The sequence below is a fragment of the Podarcis erhardii genome (assembly GCF_964252035.2).
Source record: "Podarcis erhardii genome assembly, chromosome: 9".
Classification (NCBI taxonomy): Eukaryota; Metazoa; Chordata; class Lepidosauria; order Squamata; family Lacertidae; genus Podarcis; species Podarcis erhardii.
In genome coordinates this window covers 70,850,993-70,867,480 of record NC_138512.1, presented here as the reverse complement: position 1 = coordinate 70,867,480, position 16,488 = coordinate 70,850,993, and the positions used below count along the sequence as shown (strand labels likewise).

The 16,488-nt window shown below is 44.4% G+C and overlaps 1 protein-coding gene and 1 long non-coding RNA gene across 3 annotated transcripts; both read right to left on the bottom strand.

The window, feature by feature from the left end:
- Positions 1 to 858: 858 nt before the first annotated feature.
- NUP54 (nucleoporin 54) lies at positions 859 to 16,255 on the bottom strand. 2 transcript variants are annotated; one of them, XM_081876996.1, is made up of 13 exons: positions 15,960 to 16,255; positions 14,208 to 14,369; positions 11,481 to 11,564; positions 11,243 to 11,371; positions 10,048 to 10,274; positions 9,658 to 9,845; positions 7,603 to 7,799; positions 6,811 to 6,865; positions 6,097 to 6,190; positions 4,553 to 4,660; positions 2,919 to 3,038; positions 2,057 to 2,167; positions 859 to 1,435 (listed from the first exon to the last, which is right to left on the bottom strand). In XM_081876996.1, exons 1-13 carry the CDS (start codon positions 16,012 to 16,014, stop codon positions 1,307 to 1,309), a joined length of 1,659 nt encoding a protein of 552 aa, XP_081733122.1. In that variant the 5' UTR covers positions 16,015 to 16,255; the 3' UTR covers positions 859 to 1,306. The 2 variants fall into 2 exon arrangements, with proteins under 2 accessions (XP_081733122.1, XP_081733121.1); XM_081876995.1 differs by lacking the exon at positions 14,208 to 14,369 and having other exon boundaries at positions 15,960 to 16,243.
- On the bottom strand, positions 11,881 to 14,192 carry LOC309350480. The gene is made up of 2 exons (XR_014160421.1): positions 13,877 to 14,192; positions 11,881 to 13,676 (listed from the first exon to the last, which is right to left on the bottom strand). It is a non-coding gene; the product is annotated as an uncharacterized lncRNA (long non-coding RNA).
- Positions 16,256 to 16,488: the final 233 nt, after the last annotated feature.

Here is a 16,488-nt window from a genome sequence, read left to right as displayed (position 1 = left end):
ACTTGGCATCATGATTCCCCCACAATGCCCCTGGACTCTTGGAAGGGGCAGGGAATCTTGCAGGTGCTGCAGCAGGTCCTTGCTGGTGTTGACACCCACAGCTGCCGCATCTAAAGTGATTTTTTTAAAAGGCATGCCTAAATTGTTAACCCTTGTTTACAGAAATGCATTTGCACAGGAGGCGGAGTACTAGCAGCTGGACGGATGTGTTGCTGTTTTTATTAAATCGCAACAGCTTTTCCTGCTGCAATCATTACTTGCAGTTTTTGCCAATTGTTTCTCCCCGCTCCAGCCAGCTCATCCACTGCTATTTTTGAGGAGGGCTTTGTAGCAGCACTACCCCCAGACCAGAGTCATGAAGCAAACTCTTGGCTTCGTTTCAGTATCGGGTCAGTTCAGTTCAGTTTAGTTTTGATCTTCAGCACATAGAAAGTATATAAGCAAAATGAGCGCTATAGCTTAAACACAGAGAACTGTAATGGTGATGTTAATGAAAGAGGAGGGATGCCCTGCTGAGGAATCAACAACAATAGAAAAATCACACTGTTGTGGCTGATAAGAGCATCCTACCAAGTGAGGAACTCTTTAGGGCAATTCCTCAAATGCTGCTTAGGAAGAAATTGCATCCACTGCACAAATTTGCAAAACTGGTGTTCCATTACAAACAGCATACAGCAAGATAACAAGGGTAAATATTTGATTTTATTACCTCTTAGAAAGAAGGTTTTGCATATTCTGTTGAATTAAAATGATATAAAAATATAGGCTTTAGATACCAATAGTTTTTTTGTTTTTAAACACCTTTATCCAGTGCTTCTTTTCCATCACCTGTCTGAAAGAAGCACATCAGACATCCAGTTTCCCCCCTGTAATGTAGAAGGTTCAAAGCTTTATTTTGAAGTTTGTTTAAACAGATTGGACAATGTCTTATGGGCACATAAACAACCAGCAGTTATTTTGGGGTGTGTTTCCTGTAAGCAATAACATTGTATTTCCTCTCAAGATGTTAACACGGAAGGTGTCTTCATAAACCTAACCCACACAGTCGATAGTGCCAAAATTGCAGGCTTAGATCACAAAGCAGCTTCTGAAGTGTCTAAAGTCTGTTCTTGAAACCAGCTGCACCATTAGGAAACCGAACCACTTGATGGCCAAATTGGGGAAAGGACACCAATACTATTGGACTCCTCTCGCCCCATAATAAGATTTATTGATAGATAGATATATTTTAAACCACCTAGTGAGTTTTGGTCATGGAGAGGAAATTACAGGTTCCATATGCCTCTGGACAATGGAAGGGTGCCCATCAACTGAACACCCCTCCTCTGATAGGTATGCTCTCATTTAATCCATGTTCTATGAGCTTTATATCTTCCAGGTCATCTTTTACGATGCTGATCAGGTGGCTGAGCCCTTCTTGTTGCTGCTTCAGATGCTAAAAGAAAGGGAAGGGGAGACAGAATAGCAATGTAAACACTCCACTCTGACCTTCCCAAGCCTAGCCTGTAAATTTCCTGGCAACGCTCAGCCCTTCTGTTTGTAAAATGCTAGGCATCAGTCCTCAACTGAGAGATCACAACTGCTCCAATCTTTCCCCTATGTGTTTACATGAGAGACATGGGTTACTCAGCAGAAAGTCACATGCTGATATCCCCTCTTCCATACATATTAACACTGGAATCCAGACCCAGGATTAGGTCACAGCTCTTGTTGCCTTATTCAGCTTACTATGTTTCAGTGTGTTGTTTTTTAAATGCAAGTTTCTAGCCCTTATGTTTTGGAAGACCACCTTGGAAACACGTAAGCGTTGCCTGGTGGCAAATGGCCAAAAATTAGGGTTGACCAGGGCTTGCAGCGGAGGCTCTGCACCATGGAGTCCGTCCCCCAGGTTTTCTATGCTACCAAACACAAATTTCAATGGCCATCCCGCTCCCTCACCTCATGCAACAGAAACATCCAATTCTTTGGGAATGGAAATAGTGGAAGCACAAAATATGCATCCAGGACTTTCTCATGTTATAGTGACGAAGGAATTTGCATTCCTGCCGATTGTTACCTGTTTAATTTCCCGCAAGAGGTCTGCATCGATGTAGTACCTCTCTTCCGATCTCACGGCTCCAAAGTGGTTCTGCATTCTGATCTGGGACATCAACTCATTCAGCCGGCCCTGGAAAAAATAAAGGAAGAAACTCTGAATTCAGGGCAGAAAGCAGTTTCTTTTTCCCTGCCTGTGGGACAAGTGCCAGAGATTTATAAGCAGATCCAGTCCTTAGTACAGGGATAGGCAACCTAAGGCCCATGGGCTGCTCCCAAGTCACCCGCTTGGCGAGCCCCTGTGCGCTCCACTAAGCCAGCGCGGCACAGGGATTCGCTTCCACAACGCCGGAAATTGTGTCTACGCAGACGCCGGAAATCACGCACGCACACAATCCGGCCCACGGAGGAATCTCCGCTGGAGTGAACTGGCCCAGGCGAGGTAAACCTTGCCGCCCCCTGCCTTAGTATCTCCAACAAGCAAGTATCTCAAGGCCTCTCAGACTGATGTGGCACCCTGCTGACTTGACTCCGTAACCTCTCCCTAAGGCTGCTTTCTTGAAAGGAAGTGTCAGCGATCAGGTTGAGAGGCCTGTGAAAATATACCACTTACAGATTTTACCAGATTAGTTTGAAGGAGCTGGAGGCATTTTCAAAGACACTGTCATTGTATGATTTTTCAAAGAGGAACTCTAAAATGCATCTAAACATGAACAAACAGCGTGGCATAGGTCCAAGACAGACACAGCCTTCCACATTAGCATAAAAGAACTTGGGAGATGTAAGACAGGCATGAAATGAAAGTGCACAGAAGGAGCAAGCACAAAGCACCAGGCAGCTTATTGCAAAGTTCTATGTTTGGTTATGCGTCCTGAGTTGCTGACCTTGAACTGCGTGGGAGCATTGAGTTCACACTGGATCGTATCCAACTGTACGCGAAGCTGCTCCTCATCGGCTTGGATGGCATAGCCGCTTTTCCTCTGGATCTCTTGCTTGATTAACACCTTCGTGAAGAAACTGAGATGCTTTAGAAGGCTACCCCTTACCAAAAAAAGAGATTGCCCTTTTTTGGGCAGCACAGCTGAATGTGGAGCACCTGGTCTGTTTTTCCCCAGGTGCCTTGGGGATGCAAAATATACCTGGAAATGGGAAGGCTATCCTCAGACACACCTGAGGTCAATAAGGCCGCTCAAGGGAGTGGACAGATGCAGAGTGTCTTTACACAGAGGCCTTATTGGTAGTGGCGCCCACCCTGTGGAACACCCTCCTATCAGATGTCAAAGAGTTAGACATTTGAAGGCAGCCCTGTACAGGGAAGTTTTTTTAATGTTTGATGTCTTACTGTGTTTTAGTATTTTGTTGGAAGAATAATAAAATATAATAAATAATAATAATAATAATAATAATAATAATAATAATAATAATAATTTATTTATACCCCGCCCATCTGGCTGGGTTTCCCCAGCCACTCTGGGCGGCTTCCAACAAAATATTAAAATACAATAGTCTATTAAACATTAAAAGCTTCCCTAAACAGGGCTGCCTTAAGATGTCTTCTAAAAGTCTGGTAGTTTGTTCTTCTCTTTGACATCTGGTGGGAGGGCGTTCCACAGGGCGGGCGCCAGCACCGAGAAGGCCCTTTCTCTGCCTGGTTCCCTGTAACTTGGCTTCTCGCAGCAAGGGAACCGCCAGAAGGCCCTCAGTGCTGGACCTCAGTGTCCGGGCAGAATGATGGGGGTGGAGACGCTCCCTCAGGTGGGCAGGGTACAAATAATAAAATTATTATTATTATTATAAGATACACATGGAGGTTTACAGAGTAATGGAAGTGAAAAAAAGAAAGAGGAGCTTATAAACCCATTTTCTCCCTAGTTGTGTAATAATTTATTTTTTAAGATACAGTTGAAAATTAAGAGACCGTAAAATAAACATGTCCAATGTACATTATTCCATTGCATAAATCAACCATGTACCATATCAACTGTTGTTTTTCAATTATAAAAGGGGGGAGGGGGGGGAATGAGAAAGCAGAACCTAGAAAGGGAAGGGGCAGTGTGTGGCTAAACTGGGATCAAGACCCAAAGTTTCTTTGATCTCTTATCCAAACAGCAGTTTGAATGGCTTTAAGAGGAGAATGAAGATCTATCTACTGGTGGCTGATTAGCCATGACAGCAATGGGGAACCTCAGTGTTCTAAGGTACCATAGGGGTCTGGGAGAAAACGCAATGTCTTGCCTTTATGGCCTGGGCTTATGGATTTCCCAGAATCATCTGTCTGGCCCCAGATGGAATCAGGATGCAGGTATAGAGGGACCTGGGACTCTCTTTTTATGGTCTTATCCATCTTCCCCCAAACTGCAGATGGGAGGACTGAGGCAGAGAGGAGCTTGCCTAAGGACCACCTTAGACAACCCTACTTGAATTGAGACTTGACCTGATCTCATGTTCTTTGCTACTGCACTTTACCAATGTTCTTAATCACCACCCATTTTTACCACAGGGACAAGCAACAGCCTACCTGCAATGTTCTGTGTGAAAGATCCATTAGCTTCCTCTTGTACTGAGCTATTTTGGCCATCGTTGTAGTCTGGTTTTTCTGAAGCTCACTTATGTCTTCTGATATTATCTACAGACAGGGAGAGATTGGGTCAACTGTTTAGAGAGAATGCACAGGTTGTGAACTATCAGCTTTTACACCTAGGTGTCCCTTCATGTGTCAAAAGCCTTTTAAATCCTTTGCAGCTACAGTCCACAACTAGCTACAGAATTATGGAGCTGGGTGGATCTACAGTGACTGCTCTAAAAATCCCCTGAAAATCAAAAACACACGCTTCAAAAATCACAACAAGCCAACTGCAGAGAGAGAAAAAATGGATGCAATGTACCATAGCAGAAATGCTTTGAGGCGGGGAACCCTTTTAACTAACCAAGCCAGCTGGTCCCAGTAAGAATAACAGAACTCAAAGATTAAAACAGATTTGATACCATTGAAGTTAGTATGCAAGTGAAGAGGTATTACTGGTTTAGCCACTGGACAGATTTAAGACTAAACACAGGAAGCTGCCTTATTGCAACTCAAACAGTTATATTGTCTGCACTTACAAGGAGTAATTCAGACAGTTTTTGCCAACACTACTTTGAGATGTTAATGAGTGAACCTGGGACCTTCTGCGCATAACATGTACTATAGTGAGCTATGTCCCTCCTCTAAATTAGGGAGGTTAGACTGAAATCCCCCCCTTTTTTTTTAATCTTCATGCATGCAACAACAGTGGCTAGAATTTTAATAGCAAAAAAATTGGAAAGGACAAGTGATACCCACCAAATTAGACTGGCAGGTAAAGATGATAGAATATACAGAAGCAGCCAAAATGACGGGAAGTTTAAGAGATGACTCAAAACAGAGATTAAATAAAGAATGGAATGTCTTTAGAGAGTATATAAAACAGTACTGTAAAAATCTAAATGCTTTGACGGGTCTGGACTGAATCTTGCAAGACAACAGAGGACCAAATAATAAAGTAATTTTAAATATTTAAAAAGAGGAAATATAAAAGTGTGAAGTAGAAAATGAAGTTTAGATAACGCAAGGGGATGAATGGAAGTCAAGAGAATGTGATGGTGTTGTTTTTTGCTTTCGTAAAATGTATGGATTGTTCTAATAAAGCTATAAATTAGGGGGGGAAATAGGGACGTAAGACTTCACTTTGAGCATCTCAAGTGTAGCTCCTAGTGAAAGTGAAGAGACTGGGTTGATTTGTGCCCTGGAACACAGAAGCAGTAGAAGCTCAGTGGAAGTATTGTAGAATGTGCTATGCATTTTGATTCCTCAAGTTTAGCATCTTCCACGCTCTTTACAATTGCTGGGAAATTGCTAACCCCAGCCTAGGTGGAGCAAGCGACCAATCCCTGGCCCCGAGAGTCCAGAGTGTTTTATGGTAATAAGTTTCTGGCACCTGGAACACAGGATTTACAAAGCAAAAGGCAACTAGACTCTTAGCCAGAGCATCCATTGTCAGCCATAAATGATCACAACAGTGGTATTCAGAAGCTGGTGCTCACATCTAATCTGGTTTGATGCTGCTTCGTCATTTGGTCTTGGACTTTCAACCTCCTCAACAGTTCTTTGAAACCAACCATCGGCACTGGAATTAGCCTACAGAAGTAAGAGCATTGACATGGTAGAAATTAGGCAACACATAGAAATGAATAGGCTATAGGAGCAAACAAGGCACTCCATCTAGGGAGTCAGGGGGCTTGACTCCTTTAGGGGGAAAAGACGGTGGTTTTTTCTCTGGTAAATTACCATGAATCTGGTTCAAACACATGCACACACACCCTTGATTGTGCTAACTCTGTTGCCAGCAGCTGGAAGGCTTAACAGATTCCACTGAAGACTGTTGGGTTTGACGTCCCAACAAGCTCCTATTAGTATGCATGAGGGATAGCATGCCTGAATATGCAACAACATCTAAAACCTTCTTCAACCTGCAAATTTAGCGTAGCTTCTCCCCAATGTAGTAGTAACAAAGCAAGATTTTAACACAGGGACACACTCAAACATGCATTCTTGTGATGGTACAGTCTTGCATGCTCTGCCTAACTGAAAGCCATCTAGATTTCGGTGTGGCGTTATGACTATTTTCCAGCTGTTGCTCTTGGGAGCTGTAGTCTCCAGAGTGCTCATTTTGCCCACCCCTTCTCAGAAAGACACATAATTCCCATAACAAATTATCCAAGCAATGCAAAAACCACCTTGAAAACCACCAGACTTACTTTTCAGGATCTGGATTGTCAACTTTGGCCTGTTCCCAAATGATTGGATCAACTCCTGGAAAAGGAAAAACAAGTTAAGCCGTTGAGGACAATATCGAGTCATTGAGCCTCAGCCATTGTTTATTAGGATCAGTTGGAGGTAAGATTTATCTTGCTAAAAAACACACACCCAGGTTTAACATACATATAAATCATAGCCCCCCTCCCCTCCAAAGAAACAGGTGAACTACATTTCAGAAGTGAGTTTTAGCACACTTCAGATATTCTCTTCATATCCCATTTCCAATTAATTCAGTGAATTTTTCTCTTGTGAGAACCCACCCCTAAAGCAGCATTAATTGCTGCTGCAAGTACCACTTTCTGCTTCTGTCCTGATGTTTTATCTCATGAGGGAAAAGGAAAAAAAACCAACCAACTGCTGATCTACAGCACAATGAGTGAGTTAGAAGATTATTTACTTGTCCTTTAGGTCTCTTTCCAGATTGTATCTACAAGCCAATTAAAATACATCCCATATTTAAAGCAAACCCCTTAAATCGCTGGCCAAATACTTATTTTTAAAGAACATGACAGTTCTTTCAGCTTGTATTACAGCAGGACATGCTCCTCCATCATCTAACCCAGGCTTCCTCAACCTCGGCCCTCCAGATGTTTTGAGACTACAATTCCCATAATCCCTGACCACTGGTCCTGCTAGCTAGGAATCATGGGAGTTGTAGGCCAAAAACATCTGGAGGGGCAAGGTTGAGGAAGCCTGATCTAACCAAAGCACTTAGCTGCAGTACAGATTACCTGCAGGAGGACTCTGTAGAAGCTGCTTGACCTGTGCTGGAGAAAGCTCTGTCCTGGCCATGATGAGGGTGACTCCAAGCTGCTGCAGCTGGTTTTTGACATTTGCTTGTTCAAAGTGTGCATACAGAGTGGTAGATGGGACTCGCCTGGAAGTCCCGTTTGGAGATCGCTCAACAACATAGATGACTACTTCAGTCCTAAAAGAGCCAATACAAACACATTTTACACATTTTAAAATGATTTACTGTTGTTACGCTCAAGGTTGATCTCAAAAAACCAAATGTATTCATAGCACCATAGAATTGCAAGGGACCCTGAGGATCATCTGGTCCAACACCCTGCAATGCAGGGTCATGTAGCTGTCCCTTATGGGGATTGAACCTGCAACCTTGGCATTCTCAGCACCATGCTCTAACCAACTGAGATGGTCTGGCCAGCTTCCTCCAATTATTATCTGCCTGGCTGGGCTCTTCATCTGATGTATGTATGGAGCTTGCTATGGCAGCAATTTCCACCCACCAGCGACTTGGATGGGACACTCTGTACATGGACCTCCAAATGACAAGCCTCTGGGGTGCCTTCACCTCCTCCTGAGAGGGATGTCTTGCAGATAAGAGGAAGCACCTCTGCCCAATCTGGCACAGAGAGGAACAAAGGAGGTGTGACCCTATCTGCCTGCGGACTGCCTCGCCAGAGTGGTGCATGCTCTGGTTATCTCCCGCTTGGACTACTGCAATGCGCTCTACGTGGGGCTACCTTTGAAGGTGACCCGGAAACTACAACTAATCCAGAACGCAGCAGCCAGACTGGTGACAGGGAGCGGCCGCCGAGACCATATAACACCGGTCTTGAAAGACCTGCATTGGCTCCCAGTACGTTTCCGAGCACAATTCAAAGTGCTGGTGCTGACCTTTAAAGCCCTAAACGGCCTCGGTCCAGTATACCTGAAGGAGCGTCTCCACCTCCATCGTTCTACCCGGACACTAAGGTCCAGCACCGAGGGCCTTCTGGCGGTTCCCTCACTGCGAGAAGCCAAGTTACAGGGAACCAGGCAGAGGGCCTTCTCGGTAGTGGCACCCGCCCTGTGGAACGCCCTCCCACCAGATGTCAAAGAGAACAACAACTACCAGACTCTTAGAAGACATCTGAAGGCAGCCCTGTTTAGGGATGCTTTTACTGTTTGATGTATCACAGTATTTTAATATTCTTTTGGAAGCTGCCCAGAGTGGCTGGCGAGGCCCCGCCAGATGGGCGGGGTATAAATAATAAATTTTTATTTTTATTTTTATTTTTATTGCCTGGGATTTGGACTCGGATGCTGAACCTGAGGGATCCCAGCCTGCACAGGATTCCCTGCCTCCAGAACCAGCTGAGCCGGGGCTGGGGCATGAGCCTGAAGGGTCCTCACCTGTGCTGGATCCTCAGGTGCAGGCACCATCTGAGTCTGCTCTGGCTCCTGAGGGGATGGAGGACCCATTGCCTGCAGGTGCCCCACTCTCAGCCCCGTCAGGGGAAGCTGTGGTTGCCTCTGGGTCCGGTAACCCTCCAACCTCTCCTGAGCTGCAGAGGCTCAGGGCAGAGAGGCGGAGGGAACTAAGTTCCCGCAGGAGTAGTGCTCGCCTCCAGGCCAGGAGAGGCGAGTCACCAGAGGATCAGGGACGCCCTATGCCTCACGGCAGATAAAAGCCAGCCAGTCCCAGTCCCAAGTTGCAGGAACAAAATTGTTGGTTGCTAGTTCCTGCCTGAACCCTGTCCTGCTTTCCTGCCTGCCCTGCCCTGGCTCCCTGCTTGCAAGCCTGTTCCTGACTTTGCCCGACTCCCTGTCCTGCACCCAGCTTCAGCTTCTACGAACTTCCTCCATGTTGTACCTTTGACCACGGACCGGACTTGGACCTCGCCTCTCAGGTAACCCACGGGACCAGCACAGGAGGCGAGGTGAAATGGGTGTGCCTACACCTGTTAGCCATGCCTGCATCAAGCATGTTACTCTCCTTGGGCATAAAGAGGCCTCTTCTTGCCAGGAAGGGACACACATGCACCATGCAATGTACTTACTGATCATCTGGCATGGTCTTCACACCTTCCACGTTGACTGTGAGAGTCTGGTTTGAGCCTAAGATTTTGTGCAAAGATTCCACAAGCTGCTGCTGCTGGCTTCGGATTTCTGATTCCTTCTTGTTGAAGACCAGTGCTACCAAGCCATCTTCATCCTTGTTGTTGGACATGCAGCTATAGCCAACAGCCTGTGAATAGACACCAGCCTTTTCAGCCAACAAAAAGATACCCAAACTTTTTGCTGCAGCACCACAAAGACATGAAAGCTACGATTCCACAACTCCCTGAAATGTAGCGAAGGAAATCAACTCTAAATGTCTAGCAGCAGTTAAGACTAGCTAGCCAACCAACCGTTTCCAAGAAGGTGGTCTTCAGAAAAACCAATCATACCTTAAACCTGCAAAACGGGTTTTCCTGCGAGAACTCCACTGGGGCAATGCTGTTGTTGAAATATCCTTTGCCTGTGCCCCAAAATGCCTGCAGCTGGTTCCACTTGGCCAAAATGGCATCTCGCTCATCTCCCAACAGCGTGGGTGCAGAAAGGGCACTTGCTGTGTTTATCAACTGGTTAGACTGGGCAGGGGCTTGAGCAGGCTGGCTGAAGAGGCTTCCTAGTGCTAAAATGAGATGGGAAGATAGATGGCAAATGAAATCCAACCACTCAAGGCTAGCCTACTATCCTCTCCTCAAAGTAGCCCCTTTGTAAAATAAGATGCTGACCAAGAGTTTACATATTTTCTGAGCTTATCGCTATTATATTTTTTGCAATTTAGGCAGATATATCATGATCATCATCAAACCTTTATTGGCACCACATACAAACATTCAGAATAAATAGGCCAGTGCGATCTCGTCGCCCTTTCAACAGTACAGTCATTTGCCAAAGGGAAGAAGAGGCAAGCAATCTATTTCATCTCTGTGGGTCTCCAACAAGGGCAGGATCCTGTAGCATACTTCGGTGACAAAAAATCAAATAGAGGAACTTAGCTACTGTCTTGGTGCGCTTCTGGTCTCTCCCCTGTAATAAGAAGCGTATAACCTCTGTCTCTGGTTTCCATGTTGGAATACATAGGTGCCCTAGAAATTATTGGCAGAGATAATCATACATTTTACATTTAAGGGCCATGTGAGCAAGATTTTCCACCAGGTGGGCATCGCATGGGCAGATCCTATCTCATTCAGGCAGATATATGTATGTCTGACAAAAGTAATAGCTACAGCAGGCGCCTGAAACACCCAACCAGAATACAGTTCATAAACTGGATTCATAAATCCAGTTACAGATAGGTAGCCGTGTTGGTCTGCCATAGTCAAAACAAAAAATTCCTTCCAGTAGCACCTTAAAGACCAACTAAGTTAGTTCTAGGTATGAGCTTTCGTGTGCATGCACACTTCTTCAGATCTGAAGGTGCTACTGGAAGGATTTTTTTGTTTTGACAGTTCATAAAGTCCACTTCTTTGCCCAACAGGCTGTCACCCAGATGTCTGATGGGAGGGAGAGACGAAGAGAGGAAAGAAGGAGCTCCAATATGAAATAAAGAGGTTAGATAAAACCCCTGGCACTATTTAGCCTTAGGGTACTTACTTGGTTGCTGCTGCTGGGTGCTGAAGGCTCCAAATCCCAAACCAGTTCCCAAACCTGTCCCAAGTCCGGTACCTGTCCCGAAGCCAGTACCAAATCCAAAACCCTTGTTCTGGGTAGCACTAAACAACCCTTGAAAGAAGAAAAGCGGGACAACACAGTGTGAATAAGGTCATGCTAAGCTCCCGCAACGCTTTAACTGGAAAGACACACATGTGCAGTGCAATTCATGCGCTCTTACCACCAGCCCCGGTGTTGGTAGGTGCCGAGAAGCTGAACGTAGATCCAGCTGTGGTGTTTGCCGTCCCAAATCCTCCAAAGGCCCCTAGGAAACCAAAAGGCCAAAATCAAAAGAAGAAGAAGCCCAGCAGGCTCTTACGAGGCCACAGTTTTGATGATCACATGCTGGTAAGTTTTTTTTTAGGAAGGGAGATGATGACAAATGAATGCTGCTGAGGAAACAACTCGTATGCGTTGCCCTCGTTTAAAGCCGAAGTGATTGCAGAGAAGGGGCTAACACTAAAGTAGCTAACACGCTTTCATCTTTTGGGAAATCATATCAGATGCACATTTTTGTTGTTATTTTTTGGAAAGCCTATCCTGTTACTAGAAGGAAAACACATTTAAATTCTTTAAAAAACAAACAAACTAATCAATGCAGTGCCTCTGCTTTAAGCTACTCTAGAACATCAGTGCTCCTTATGTGGGCATAAATATGTCTTCTGAATTCTCCTTGCATTGTAGAAACCAGCTGCTCCCAGCACTCTTTGCATGCCTTTCTTTGTGTTAAACAGGCACAACAGAGTTGATTAAATGGCTTTGCTGGAGCTCCCAGAATAGGTTTCAATCAGAAGAAGGGTTCCAGCCTGCCATTAACACGTTGGCCCTGCAACTGCTTATATGGACCCTGCTCTTCTCCTTGACCAAGCACCAACCAGCACTGTTCCTGCCTGAACTTTTTGGGTGAAAGATGCACTGGTTAAACCTGTCCTGAAGCACTCAAAACCTATACAGTCATAAAACTGCGGGATGGGCCCAAAGACTAAGTTAGTTGTGCTTTAGTCCCACTGAAATCAGTGCTGCCCTGGGCTCCTTTGGATGAAAGTGCAGGATTGTAAATGTATTAAACAAAAGAATAAATAAACAAACAAATAAATACTAGTTTGAAACAAATTTTTTATAAATGCATTAGAATTTGTGATCCCTGTCTGCACTCAAAAGCTTAAAGTTCAGCTATAGCTGCCATCTTAAAACAATTATTTTAATGTAATACTAGTGACAATCGTAGTCCAATGGTGAGCTCTTTCTCGTGTCCTTCCTTGCACAGAAATTTTCCAAGAAGAATTTTAAAACTGATTGGAAGTGTGCATGCATTTGTATGCGGTGGGTGGAGGTGCGAGAGAGACTCGCATTGTGAAAGCCATTCAGACCAATCACAAAGCAAACAATGTCACTGGGATGAACAAATGGTTTCTTTAACAGCTGAGATGAGAGTTACACTATACAAATAATTGAAACTGTTGCATATTACAGTACAGAAATGATAGGACTATGGAATGATGTAATTTCCTATACGAACAGCCACAAGAACTGAAGGTTAACACTAAATGAATGCATTAGAAATACTAAATATTAGAATACTGAATATTAATGTCAGGCACATTCAAGTACAAAGATGGATCAATGCCTGGCTGTTCAAAATCAGCTAATTGAATTATCAACTTGTTCTACAGACGGTAAATAGTTGAGAATGTTTAAAAGTCGGAATCTTTTTGTCAAAGCCAGCATATTTCTCAAAGACCAAAAGTGAGGATTTTTTTAGCTGATCGTATAAAATTTGCTTCTCCATTAAGCCTTGATAAAAGTGTGGTGAGTTCGTGATGACTGAAATCCAATGAAGAGACGTAGGAAAGGGGGAAGACATAAATGCAGTAGGGTCCAAGAATTTGAGATACAGAAAAATACCTTTTCAAAGTTATTCAACTTTATTACCAAGGGATCATAATTTTATATCCCTGTTTGCAGAATGCACATGACAAATTTGGCCTGCTAAGACACTCTGAGTCATTAAAACGGTTTTCCCCCAAGGAAAATGAGCCAATCTAGATCCACATGGATTCAAGGCTAATTCACACATTACACCGTTTCATAGGCACACAGTAAACGGGGAAATTGTTAAAGGAAAGTGAGAATTCCACACCCTCCCAAGCTGATAGGGCACAAACATGGTGGATGTGTACTATGGCGAAATGATTTGCCATGAATTCATCCCATGTTTGGAGAGGTTGTCTTCCCTTCACACATTATATCACAGCAAGTAGCTAGTAGTCCCACAATGCTGTGTTGCCTCTCACATGGATTTCCTGACTGTGCAGACTTCCTCATTTATTGAATGGTGGAGGGACCTGATCAATCATTTCTTTAACGAACACATAGACTGCATCTTTCTGTGAAGCAAAACAAAATAAAAAAATTCCTTCCAGTAGCACCTTAAAGACCAACTGAGTTAGTTCTAGGTATGAGCTTTCGTGTGCATGCACACTTCTTCATACCTAGAACTAACTCAGTTGGTCTTTAAGGTGCTACTGGAAGGAATTTTTTTATTTTGTTTTGACCATGACAGACCAACACGGCTACCTATCTGTTTCTGTGAAGCGTTATGTTCCCATAAGCAACTGCTGAATCAGAGCAGTCTCTCTTTGCAGTGATAAAACAGCTTTGAAAAATTAAGCATTTCAGCCATACATTTAAGGAGTCCGATGCAAACGTTATTTTAAAAGCTACAAGGATAAAAGCAAAAGAAGTATTCTGCTTCTACTCCAGTCCTTAAACACTGAAAGAGGTCTTTAATGGATTTTAATGGAACAATGCCACATGAATGAGTTTAGACCCCAGGTGCCTGAAGCAAATTCTTGGACCCTTCCCAGCAACAATGCAATTACAAACACCACTTGTGTGCATTCTCTACCTGCACTGGCCAGACTGTTACCAAAATTGAATGGTGGAGCCGAGGTAGTAGACACACCAAAATTCCCAATATTAAAATTCACTGCAGGATTAGCAGTTAATCCAAAACCCCCAAAATTAAACCCGCTGGCAGTGGAGTTTGCTGTTTCAAGCCCACCAAATCCTGATGAGTGGGAAGCAGAAAAGAAAGCAAGGAAGTATTAGTGAGAAACAAAACATGTAAGCAGTAAAACCATTTCTGGTTAGCAAAAATGAGAAATTTCAAAGAACGCAGGAGAAGAAACATCAGTCCATAGCAAGAAAAAGTACAAGAGCGTTTCTCTGCTGTTATAGGACAAATGAAGTTTTCACTGCCAAATATTAGTTCCAAAAACATGCAAATAAAAATTCCTTCTCAGAATGAGAGCAGGGTGTTTTGAATGGTCTACGTTTTGAAGGGTTTAGAAGTAAAGAGCTGAGCAGTACACTTAGGCTTATCATTTTGTAGATATGAATGACCTGCTTGGCAGGGGGTTTCCTGCTTGGCAGGGGGTTGGACTCGATGGCCCTTGTGGTCTCTTCCAACTCTATGATTCTATGATTCTATGACCAAGTAAAGAACCATTAACAAACTTGACAGTGGTTCCCTTCCCCAAACCTCCTTCTTAGAATTACTCTCTCCCCATGCTGATTAATACAAATACTTTGCATTTAAACATGGATTTTTGTTCAAAGTGCTTCCCATACATTATCACAACAGTCCATATCAACATGCAATTTGTGAATTCCCAAGTCAAATGCAGCCTGCCAGCCATATACTAGACAAACACGTACTCTTCGCAGTACCAGGCAGACAACAACAGGCTAGCACAGCGGTTCTCAATTTGCTAAGTACTGTGAACCTCCTGTTTTTCAAAAGCCAAGCCATGGGACTCTACAATCCTACTGTATGTATTTCGTAGGAATTAGCACTAATTATGTTTATTTGTGGGGCTCTGCAACATGGGACTGGCAGCAGCCAGAGACCTAGTTTTGCTAATGGATGGAAATAGAAGCGTGGCATGGGAGAGCCACACTTTGCAGCCCCTTGGCCTTTCTCTACAACCACCCTGTGATATTAATGAATAATGATAATAAGTTCCTCTTTTGTATGTGTGTGGGGGTGCTCCTTTGGGATATATATAGTTACATTTATACATAGACCCTGTGATATTAATGAATGTGATTATAATGAATAATAAGCGCCTCTTTTCTCTGTGTGTGGGGGGGTCCTCCTTTGGGATATATATAGCTACATTTTTATACAGACCCTGTGATATTAATGAATAATGATAATAAGTGCCTCTTTTCTCTCTGTGTGGGGGGGTCCTCCTTTGGGATATATATAGCTACATTTTTATACAGACCCTGTGATATTATTATTATTATTATTATTATTAAGTGCCTCTTTTGCGTGTGGGAGTGGGGGTTTTCTTTGGGGATATGTGTGTGTATGTGTACACACACACACACACACACACACTTGCATTTGCATTGCAGGGGTTTGGACTCCAAGACCCTCGAGGGTCCCTTCCTGTTCTAAAACCCGGCGCCCAGCGGACCTTCAGGCAACCTTAAGGCGCATCTTCATTTTGTGCCGGGCTTCTTCGCGTTCATTCGCGTTCATTCAACAGGTGCTGCCCTTCCCCGCCCGCCCCCCCCCCGCTACCTTCCCGGTTGCCAGGGCGACCAGGGCCACGCCCATCGCCCCCCCCCCTCTCCGCCCCGCACTCACCCGCAGGGTTTGGGGCGGCTGCGGCGCCGGCGGCTGGCCCGAAGTTGAAAGCCATGAGGGAACCCGAGCAGCGGAGGCGGAGGCAGCGGCGGCACCCACTGACCCTGGGAAGGTCCGCTCAGCGCCGTCGTCCGGGTGGAAACGGCAACCCAGACGCGGAGGGGCCGCGACCAGGCCATAGAGATAGGAAAAGGGTAGAGTGGAACCCAATATTAGCGCCGGCCGCGGTTTCCTAGGGACCCGCCGCTCTGCCCTTCGGCCTCTCTTAACTTCGAATCCCACTTTATGCATTTCGCGTCGAAAAATTAGAGCGGGAAGCTAGCTGAAACCTGGCACCGGGTTTGGAATCTCTCCATAGTTTTAAGTTTGGTGATAAGTTGCAATTCAGCAGCTTCTCTTTCCAGTCTATTTCTGAAATTCCTTTGTAATACTATTAAAAAAAAGAGAAAGAGAAGCTGCTGAATTGCAACTTATCACCAAACTTAAAACTATGGAGAGACCTGGTTTGAACAAAGACATTGGATTCTTA